Source organism: Suncus etruscus, chromosome 1, assembly GCF_024139225.1.
Source record: "Suncus etruscus isolate mSunEtr1 chromosome 1, mSunEtr1.pri.cur, whole genome shotgun sequence".
Classification (NCBI taxonomy): Eukaryota; Metazoa; Chordata; class Mammalia; order Eulipotyphla; family Soricidae; genus Suncus; species Suncus etruscus.
Window position 1 is genome coordinate 198822406 of NC_064848.1, and position 11859 is coordinate 198834264.

The 11859-nt window shown below is 36.2% G+C and overlaps 1 protein-coding gene across 1 annotated transcript in view; it reads right to left on the reverse strand.

The window, feature by feature from the left end:
- Nucleotides 1–11582, reverse strand: part of LOC126008416 (ABC-type organic anion transporter ABCA8-like) — a 45272-nt gene extending 33690 nt beyond the window's left edge. The window contains 5 exon segments of the mRNA XM_049772804.1: nt 1197–1335; nt 1756–1875; nt 2498–2673; nt 5045–5155; nt 11504–11582. Of these exon segments, the coding sequence (XP_049628761.1) occupies nt 1197–1335; nt 1756–1875; nt 2498–2673; nt 5045–5155; nt 11504–11582 (625 nt within the window).
- Between the last annotated feature and the right edge of the window lie 277 nt (nt 11583–11859).

The window sequence follows — 11859 nt, forward strand, 5'->3', positions numbered from 1 at the left end:
ACCAAGGGACATACAAGGGAGATGCTTTACCTCCTGAGCTCTCTCTCCAGACATGTTTAAATCATATCAATCTACTGTAGAAGCAACTGGTTGTTTATTCAACAAGCCAATGAAAGTTTGTGGCTCCTCTTTTCTTTCTTTTCTTTCTTCTTCTTTCTTTCTCTTTCTTTCTTCTTTCTTTTTCTTTCTTCTTTCTTTCTTTCTTTCTTTCTTTCTTTTCTTTCTTTCTTTCTTTCTTTCTTTCTTTCTCTTTCTTTCTTTCTTTCTTCTTTCTTCTTTCTTTCTTCTTTCTTCTTTCTTCTTTCTTTCTTTCTTTCTTTCTTTTCTTCTTTTCTTTCTTTCTTTCTTTCTTCTTCTTCCTTCCTTCCTTCCTTCCTTCCTTCCATCCTTCCTTCCTTCCTTCCTTCCTTCCTCCTCCTTCCTTCCTCCTCCCTCCCTCCCTCCCTCCCTCCTCCCTCCCTCCCTCCCTCTTTCTTTCTCTTTCTTTCTTTCTTTCTTTCTTTCTTTCTTTCTTTCTTTCTCTTTCTTTCTTTTCTTTCTTTCTTTCTTTCTTTTCTTTCTTTCTTTCTTTCTTTCTTTTCTTTCTTTCTTTCTTTCTTTCTTTCTTTCTTTCTTCTTTCTTTCTTTTCTTTCTTTCTTTCTTTCTTTTCTTTCTTTCTTTCTTTCTTTCTTTCTTTCTTTTCTTTCTTTCTTTTCTTTCTTTCTTCTTTCTTTCTTTCTTCTTTCTTTCTTTCTTTCTTTCTTTCTTTCTTTCTTTCTTCTTTCTTTCTTTTCTTTTTCTTTCTTTCTTTCTTTCTTTCTTTCCACACCTAATGATGCTCGGGGTTACTTCTGGTTATGTGCTCAGAAATCACTCCTGGCTTGGGGGACCATATGGGATGCTGGGGACTTGAGTCCATCCTAGGTCAGCCACGTGCAAGGCAAACGTCCTACCACTGCACCACAGCTCCGGCCTCAAGTTTGTGGCTGTACTTTCTAAGAGAGAGAACCATCACATTCTCTGTTTTAATGGACCAACCATCAAAATCATTTTACTATTTCTAATCAATTTATTTAAATTTGAGGTAAAGGGTTAAGCTCTTAGCAGACAGAGTCTCATTTATTCTACCACAAGTGGGCTTCCTGGCAGACCCTTTCTCTGTAGAATGAAATGATGCAAAAATCCAGAGATCACATTCCAGAAAGACTGAAATTACCTGCCAGGATATCAGCTTCATCCATAAACTGGGTACTTAAGACCACCACATGGTCTGTTTTCCGCTCCTTTAAGAAGTCCCAAACTTGATGCCTTGAAAAGGGATCCAACCCAGCAGTTGGTTCATCCAGAAGAAAGACCTCCAAAGTAAAAAAAAAAAAAAAATATATATATATATATATTTGTGTTTTCCATTAAAATTTAATTTTCAATTAAAATCCAGAAATATTTAATTATTCATACATGAAAGGGTATTATGGTTTGGATTTGATATGTATATTTAAGCATTTGAGAGGGTATTATGATTTGGATTTTATACATATATTTATTTGAAATAAATAAATAAGTACTTGCAAGGGTATTATGCTTTGGATTTTATATATATACTTAATGTACTACCATATGTTCTCGACCTCATTTTTTCATGAGACATTATTAAATTTATAATTTATAATACTGTTAATAATATTTTATCATATGTATCTCTGCAAATAAAAAAGATTCAATAAAAGGTTACTGAAATATTTTAAATTAGCCTTTATAAATTGAGTCTGTCTTACCTGAGGATCTCCTAAAATGGAAATTCCAATGGTTAGTTTTCTTTTCTGTCCACCACTTAAATTTTGAACAAGCATGTTCTGAATGTTTTTCATTTCCAATTCCAGCAAAACTTGTTGTATCTAACCAAATGATAAAATTTATGTCAGAAAACAAGATTTATTTCTTTGTTCAATTTTTCATTTTTTTTTTGCTTACAGTACAATACTGTTCTGATGGTGAAAAGATAGACTTTGCCACTCACACCAATAAGCTGGTAATCTTGATTAAATTATTGACTTTCTTGAACCTCAATTTTTTGTATGTATAAAATGGAAATAAAAAAATAGTATCTGGGAACAGAGCAATAGTATAGAGGTGGGCCATTTGCATAGCACTTGGCCCATTCGGATTCAATCCCCGGCATCCCAGATGATTTCCTGAACCTGCCAGGAGAAATTATTGAGTGCAGAGTCATGAGCAACCCGTGAGCACCACTGGATGTTACCCATAAAAGAAAAAAACAGGATCATTATCAGAGGTTTATTGTGAGGAACCAAAGTGCTTTTACATTTAAAGTTAAGGATAATGTTTGGCACATTGTAAATTAAGCATAAATGCTAAGTATATATAAATGGTATTTTTGTTCACATGTAGTCAACAATAGACATCAAACTAATTTAAAAGAGAGATAAAAATCAGTTCAAACAAGGTTAACAATTTCATTTGATGAATACAATACATCAGTTCTAGCATATTTGTTACCTCTTGCTCTACATCTCGGGATGGAATTCCTTTGATTTTTGCAAACAGTCTGAGATTTTCCCTCACTGTGAGGAAGTCATATTGCACATTGGACTGTGGACAAACACCAATGAGCATTCTGACAGCTTCTAGGTCATTCTCTCCAGAAAGCTTGTTATTATAGATGGTGACAGAACCTACAACAAAGATCAAACATTAAGGTCAGAGCAGTACTTAGATGAAGATCTTTCTAAAACAAAATCTTCTAAATTCCATTGAGATACAAACTTCTCTTCTTTCCCTTTCTCTTCATCATCATCTCCTCCTCCTCCTTCCTCCTCTTTGTTCCTTCTCCTCCTCCTCCTCCTCCTCCTCCTTCTTCTTCTTCTTCTTCTTCTTCTTCTTCTTCTTCTTCTTCTTCTTCTTCTTCTTCTTCTTCTTCTTCTTCTCCTTCTTCCTCCTCTTTGTTTCTTTCACTTATTCTCCTTTTTCCTTCTCTCCACTTCCTCCTCCTCTTTATAATTCCTTCTTCTTTCATTCTTTTTTTTATTACATAGTAGTTTAAGTGCTTAGATGGTTCTAGATGGTACAGGGATCAACTCCCTGTGTGATAGTCTTGACTTTTCTGTAAATTTGAGTTAGCTTCCTCTCCTCCTATACAATATTGTTTTTAATTTGGGCACCATGATTTATTAATCTATCCATAAAGTTCCATTATATAATGTTCCAACACCAATCTCACCACCAGTGTCAACATTCCTCATCCAAATATCCCCCAAGTTACCTTCTAATCTCAGCCTGCTTTCTAAAGAGGTATATTTTTTAATTATTTAGCGTGGGTTACATGTTTATAGCATTAAAGGTTCTCTGGTTTAGATCCATACAAACACACTTCACCTCTTTGCCACCCATGTGGTCAAAGTCCCCAACCCTTGCTCCTGCCTTCCACTTCTTACCTTCTCTCTTCATTTCACCTTTATAAAAGACCAATATTAGTATTATGATTTGGAACTGAAAAAAAAAAGCCAAAGGATTTTTCACTCTGAGGAACAAAAGCAAAGAGTGAACTTGAAAACAGTTTTCAATGTTTGTTTTACATCGGCTATTTCAGACGCAGTGAGAATGACCGTTCCAAGCTCGTCATTAGGAATGTCACTTTGTATATCTGACATACTGAAAGGTTCAGTTCATTCCTACTTTTACTCCATGGTATTTTATTTTATTTTTTTTAAATTTTAAACTTGATTGATTGATTGATTGGTATTTGGACCACACCCGGTGGCACTCAGGGGCTACTCCTGACCCTGCACACAGAAATTGCCCCTGGCAGGTTGGAGGCCCATATGGGATGCCAGGAATCCAACCAGGTCCCTCCCAGGCTGGCCGCATGCAAGGCAAAAGCCCTACCGCTGTGCTATTTCTGGCCTCGTACTGTATGGTATTTTAATTTTAGGTTTTAGTTGTGAGTTTATAAGATTCATTGAAATTTGGGGGGGTGTCCAGCAACATACAAACATTTTTTACATATTAAAAAGCTAAGTGCTGGGCTGAAGAGATAGTATGGAGGTAAGAAGTTTGCCTTGCATGCAGAGGATGGTGGTTTGAATCCCGGCATCTCACATGGTCCCCCGTGCCTGCCAGGGACGATTTCTGAGCATAGAGTCAGGAGTAACCCCTGAGCGCTGCCGGGTGTGACCCAAAACCCAAAACAAACAAACAAAAAAACAAACAAAAAAAAGCTAAGTGCTTCTTTATACAATTATATAGTTTTAGTTTGTGAAATGTTGATAGCAACATTCCTGTTGCAGAGTGGAAAAAACATAGAGAGCATCATCTGTATAAATTATTCAACTCAGAAATTATGGGTTTTCACTCTAGTGATGTGGCATGTTGTAAAATAAAAGGTCTCAGAGAGGTATTTACCATGAGCGGTGCCACTTAATGGACTACTAAAATTTATGCTTATCTCCATAATCACTGGAACCTCTGCACTTTGTAACACATTTTGCAATAGTTAGATTTGTTTACATGTGTTACAGTTGTTAACAGTTGTGTTACAAAACAGGGCTGAGAGGTGTATCTATCTATCCTTCCATTATTCATCTTTTGGGGGCTGAGATTATGGAAACCATGGGATAAAGAATTTAGTCTGAATTGATGGAAGATAAAGAGGCAGAACTTTCCGAAGTGAAGTTCATACATGTGTGTGAGGTTGCTAAGTGACCTTAGTTCAGACAGAAAAATAATCCACAGCCATACACCCATAGAACACAACCAGACAATCAACCCACAGAATCATGGAAAAGAGAAAACATTTTTATTTTAAGCTGTTAATGTTGGAAGTGCTTACCACCCAGCAAAAGCTAATAGATACAAATTTGAATATCAAATGGTCACCAAATGACTAAGATACTTATGAATGAATTTTCAATGTCACAGAGAAATATTACATTCCTACATAGCATAATAGTTAGCTCCATTTCCTCTATCATAAGATTCAAGATTAAACATTTTTATTAATAGCTGATACAACTGTTGACCCGAGTTTCAAGAAAAAAAAAATATTACCTTTGGTGGGAACAGATAACCCGCTAAGAATGTTCAGCAGTGTTGATTTCCCGGCTCCATTATGGCCAAGTATTGCAGTGATTTGCCCTTCATATATGTCAAATTTGAGATCTAGGAAGAGAAAAGTATAGAAAGGAAGGATAGGAGAAAGAAAAGAGGTAGGAAAGTAGGAAGGAAAGCGAAACCAAAGTAAAATTTTTATTATGGAGCCAATGGAGCATTTTCTCATTTACTTGATGGCCATCTTCAAAAATTGAACAGATAAGACTATTACACCCATTGCTCTAAAAATAAAAATTATAGTACAGCCTTTAGATATTTTGTGCCACACCCAGCTGTGCTTAGAAATCACTCCTGCTGGTTCTCAGGGAAACCAACTAACTTCTTGATTTGAGGATTTGAATTGGACTCATCTGATGCAAGGCTATCTCCTCTGTCCCATAATATACTCATTTATACTTTATTTCTTCTTGCCCTTTTTTGAAGAATTTCAGTTATTTAATTTAAAGAAGTAAGAAATAAGACATGTCCTTGATTCATTGACATTGCTTGGCATATTATAGGTAGATACTAACTTTTGTTGATTAAAATAGGTATACATCTCAATTACTTCTGTGGATAAAAATACTTTGAGACAAATGACTTGCTTTGTATGAAAGAAAAATATATACTAGCTAAAACAGATTTAGAATGGCAGAAGAAAAGTTGAGTTTGTAGTATAATCTTGGTACTACCTCAGAGTTCACAGTATATTTTTCAGGTCTATAGTTTTTAAGTGTTCTCCATTTTTTTTGTTTTGTTTTGTTTTGGGGCCACATCTGGTGATGCTCAGTGGTTACTCTTGGCTCTGCACTCAGAAATTACTCCTGGTCAGCTTAGGGGGCCATGTAAGAAGCTGGGAATCAAGCTTGGTCTGACTTATGCAAGGCAAAAATGCCCTACCTGCTGTGCTCTGACCCCTGAAATGTTCTCAATATTTACAAACTTTTATTTTGTAATGTTCTCAATATTTACAAACATTGTAGAAGTAATGCAGGTTATTATAATTGTCAGATGATCCAATCTGATATAGCACCAGTAATTGCTTACCAAGTGAAAACTAGTTGAATTAAATCCAGGAAATCAACATCAACATATAACCATTTCCTTTACCTTTCAAAGCTTCTATTTTATCAGGTTTTCCTTTATATTCTTTTGTAACGTTTCTGATTCTGAAAGAAAAGGAGATTACTTCAAGGTGTGAACATTTTTACTCATCTTATAATTTTAGCTTTAGTTAAATATTGTGGGATACTCTTTTCCTCAAAATATAAGAATCAGAGTTTCACATTCACGTACCCAGGTTTGTGTGAGAAAATCAGAACGTTATTTCGCAGCCCTGGCTGGACAGTAGTATTATCAGAGGTATTTGCAAACTTTGCTTTTGCTTAGGACCAAATAATCTCATACTGAAGATAGCGAGGGGAGTAGACTTAAGTAAGGTTTGGGAACAAGGGTCATTTCTGAACTACTAAACCAAGAAAGTCAGATTAAAAGGCAAAATGGACATCCATGCTATTTCTTTCAGTGAAGTGAGAGTTTTATTTGGAGACATTGATAGAGAAAGGGAGAGAGAGAAGAGAGAAAGTGACAGGAAGATGTATAATAAATGCTTAAGAAAGAACATAGACTTCTTCAGAGAGGGGAAAAAAGTCAAGAGTACACATATTAGTTTGAGATGGAGGAAAATTCCAGAGTAGAGCATATGTCTCACAGGACATCCAGAATTAAAATATTCTTGTGACTTATATTGAGTCAAGATTAATTAAGAGATACAAAAGGAGTAAGGAAGAGGGGCAACAATTATGATAGCCAGAACACAAGTTACATGATATTGCCTACCTGAAATCCTCTTTTTATTATACAGCTTCCTTATTTTAAGCAACCTGAAAAGTCGGAGTGCTATGGAGTTGTGTTGAGGGTGAATAAAATATTTCATCTTGCATATGTTATAATTCATGTTAAATATTTAATAGTTATATAAAGATGCTGGTAATATGGTTATGGTAATTAACATAAAATAAAATAATAGAATGAATATGTATTAGTGTAATTAAAGATCTGGTATACTAGTCTATAAGAGGAATCAAATTTATGTTTTTAGACTTCTTAGTTGTTATTCATCAAACAATTCTGGCTTCATTTCTGTTGAATTGTTTAGTTTGATTTTATTATACCTGCCTTTATTCCACTTTTCCATCGATTTATAGCACTTATAGTTGAATGAAAAGCTAGATATAAAAACAAACAGCAATGCAATATGCATCAGGTAAAGCCATTGCTTTTCTCCAACCTCTCCTCTGTAAATTGAACCATTTAAGTCACAAGAAATAGAAGTATAGAAGATAATTCTGGTCCTTTATCAAAAATTAGATGATTGTATGTCTGGGGAACATTCTCTGAGTATTCAAGCTTATTCCACTGATCTGAGGGCCTGTCTTTATTCCAATACCATGCTGTTTTGATAACTATTGCTTTGTAAAGTTTAAAGTTGGGGAAAGTAATTCCTCCCATATTCTTTTTCCCAATGATTGCTTTAGCTATTCGAGGGTGTTTATTGTTCCAAATAAATTTCAAAAGTGCCTGGTCCACTTCTTTGAAGAATGTCATGGGTATCTTTAGGGGGATCGCATTAAATCTGTACAGTGCTTTGGGGAGTATTGCCATTTTAATGATGTTAATCCTGCCAATCCATGAGCAGGTTATGTGCTTCCATTTCCACGTGTCCTCTCTTATTTCTTGGAGCAGAGTTTTATAGTTTTCCTTGTATAGGTCCTTCACATTTTTAGTCAAGTTGATTCCAAGATATTTGAGTTTGTGTGACACTATAGTGAATGGAGTTGTTTTCTTAATGTCCATTTCTTCCTTATTACTATTGGTGTATAGGAAGGCCATTGATTTTTGTGTTAATTTTGTAGCCTGCCACCTTGCTATATGAGTCTATTGTTTCTAGAAGCTTTTTGATAGAGTCTTTGGGGTTTTCTAAGTAGAGTATCATGTCATCTGCAAACAGTGAGAGCTTGACTTCTTCCTTTCCTATCTGGATTCCCTTGATATCCTTTTCTTGCCTAATCGCTATAGCGAGTACTTCCAGTGCTATGTTGAATAGAGTGGTGAGAGAGGACAGCCTTGTCTTGTGCCAGAATTTAGAGGAAAGGCTTTCAGTTTTTCTCCATTGAGGACAATATTTGCCTCTGGCTTGTGGTAGATGGCCTTAACTATATTGAGAAAGGTTCCCTCCATTCCCATCTTGCTGAGAGTTTTGATCAAGAATGGGTGTTGGACCTTGTCAAATGCTTTCTCTGCATCGATTGATATGATCATGTGATTTTTATTTTTCTTGCTGTTGATGTTGTGTATTATGTTGATAGATTTACGGATGTTAAACCAGCCTTGCATTCCTGGAATGAAACCTACTTGATCGTAATGGATGATCTTCTTAATGAGGCATTGAATCCTATTTGCCAGGATTTTGTTGAAGATCTTTGCATCTGCATTCATCAGCGATATTGGTCTGTAATTTTCTTTTTTCGTAGCATCTCTGTCTGGTTTAGGTATCAAGGTAATGTTGGCTTCATAAAAGCTATTTGGAAGTTTTCCTGTTTTTTCAATTTCATGAAAGAGTCTTGCCAGGATTGGTAGTAGTTCCTCTTGAAAGGTTTGAAAGAATTCATTAGTAAATCCATCTGGGCCTGGGCTTTTGTTTTTGGGCAGACATTTGATTACTTTCTTATTTCCTCAATAGTAATGGGTGTGTTTAGATATGCTACATCCTCTTCATTCAATCGTGGAAGATTATAAGATTCCAAAAATTTATCCATTTCTTCCAGGTTTTCATTTTTAGTGGCATAGAGTTTCTCAAAGTAGTTTCTGATTACCCTTTGAATCTCTACCATATCAGTAGTGATCTCTCCTTTTTCATTCCTAATACGAGTTATCAAGTTTCTCTCTCTTTCTTTCTTTGTTAGTTTTGCCAGTGGTCTATCAATCTTGTTTATTTTTTCAAAGAACCAACTTCTGCTTTCGTTGATCTTTTGGATGGTTTTTCTGGTTTCCACTTCATTGATTTCTGCTCTCAGCTTTGTTATTTCCTTCTGCCTCCCTATTTTTGGATCCTTTTGTTGAGCACTTTCTAATTCTATGAGCTGCGTCATTAAGCTATTCAGGTATGCCCCTTCTTCTTTCCTGATGTGTGCTTGCAAAGATATAAATTTTCCTCTCAGTACTGCTTTTGCTGTGTCCCATAGGTTCTGATAAATTGTGTCTCCATTGTCATTTGTTTTCAGGAAGGTTTTGATTTCCTCTTTGATTTCATCTTGGACCCACTGATTATTCAGTATGAGGCTATTTAAAAATCCTAAATGGAACAAAGAAAGCCTCTTCAACAAGTGGTGTTGGCAAAACTGGGTAGCCACTTGCAAAAAATTGAACTTAGACCCCCAGCTAACATCATATACGAAGGTAAAATCCAAATGGATTAAAGACCTCGATATCAGCCCCAAAACCATAAGATATATAGAACAATACGTAGGTAAAACACTCCAGGACATTGAGGCTAAAGGCATCTTCAAGGAAGAAACTGCACTCTCCAAGCAAGTGAAAGCAGAAATTAACAGATGGGAATATATTAAGCTGAGAAGCTTCTGCACCTCAAAGGAAATAGTGCCCAAGATACAAGAGCCACCCACTGAGTGGGAGAAACTATTCACCCAATACCCATCAGATAAGGGGCTAATCTCCAAAATATACAAGGCACTGACAGAACTTTACAAGAAAAAAACATCTAATCCCATCAAAAAATGGGGGAAGAAATGAACAGACACTTTGACAAAGAAGAAATACAGATGGCCAAAAGACACATGAAAAAGTGCTCCACATCACTAATCATCAGGGAGATGCAAATCAAAACAACGATGAGATACCACCTCACACCCCAGAGAATGGCACACATCACAAAGAATGAGAATAAACAGTGTTGGCGGGGATGTGGGGAGAAAGGAACTCTTATCCACTGCTGGTGGATTGCCTCTAGTTCAACCTTTATGGAAAGCGATATGGAGATTCCTCCAAAAACTGGAAATCGAGCTCCCATACGATCCAGCTATACCACTCCTAGGAATATACCCTAGGAACACAAAAATACAATACAAAAACCCCTTCCTTACACCTATATTCATTTCAGCACTATTTACCATAGCAAGACTCTGGAAACAACCAAGATGCCCTTCAACAGACGAATGGCTAAAGAAACTGTGGTACATATACACAATGGAATATTATGCAGCTGTCAGGAGAGATGAAGTCATGAAATTTTCCTATACATGGATGTACATGGAATCTATTATGCTGAGTGAAATAAGTCAGAGAGAGAGAGAAAAACGCAGAATGGTCTCACACATTTATGGGTTTTAAGAAAAATGAAAGACATTCTTGCAATAATAACTTTCAGACACAAAAGAGAAAAGAGCTGGAAGTTCCAGCTCACCTCAGGAAGCTCATCACAAAGAGTGATGAGTTTAGTTGGATAAATAACTACATTTTGAACTGTCCTAATAATGAGAATGTATAAGGGAAATTGAGAACCTGTTTAGAGTACAGGCGGGGGTCGGGTGGGGAGGAGGGAGACTTGGGACATTGGTGATGGGAATGTTGCACTGGTGATGGGTGGTGTTAAAAAAAAAAAAGAAAAAGTATAAAAGATGCACTACAATTTAGGAAAAAAAAGAAAAAAAAAAAAGAAGATAATTCTGGGACAGGTTCAATGAAAACAAAAAAAAAAAGACTCAAACTCAGTAGGTTGAGATGGGTCACAGGAAATTAGCATGGGAGGTAAAATTTGAATAGTCAAATACCTTAAGGGTTTTCCTTCTTTCTAACTAGGTAAAGTCTGAGGATCATCAAACAAAATGCACATTTGTTTTCCCAGAGGGAAGATACATGAGTCCAAATGGCACATATTTTTTATTGCCTCTTGTATCTGTCTCTAGTTTATTGTCCCTTTCATGTCCCATATTTTAATTTTTGAAAGACAATAATTACAAGAGGAAAGATACTTAAGAATTGATACACTTAAGATAAATGGGAAATATATGACAAATAAGACTATGTATGGTGTGAGGACACGGGATAAAGACCAACATGCAAACAAGGGCAATGAATAGAGAAATGGAGGAAAAGGAAGGAGATAAGAGACTGAGAATTCAGCCAGGGTTTGTTGATTGTGTGTGTGTGTGTGTGTGTGTGTGTGTGTGTGTGTGTGTGTGTGTGTGTAGTTAATGTAAATGAAAACAGTTTAAGATAGCAATAGCAGAGTTTTTCTTTAAACCTAACCTGGCAAGTGATAGATCTGGCATGGATAGAATTTGATGGAGCAATTAGCTTTTCAGTCTTTGGCTTGTTCTCCACTTGCATCTTTATTACCTGATGGCTTCCTTCCCTTGGAATTCTGGAGACATGGGTTCAAAAGAGTCACTAGAGAAAAGATCTGAATCTATTTCATCTTCAAGGACCCCATGATCTGTCTTTTGTTGTGGACACCAAAATGAGGACTTCAGGAAAAACAAAGGTGAATATCGATGTCCGTATTCATCTAGATGGTCAGAAGACAAATATTGGGTCAGGTATATATATTTGAGGTCTTTTTCTTGGGGGGGGTTACCCTGATGTAGTTGGGGGTTACTTTGACTCTGCTTAACTAAGGGCTAAAATACTGCCATAGGGTGAGAAAGACTATGTGGGGGGCCTGAGCGATAGCACAGCGGAAGAGTGTTTGCCTT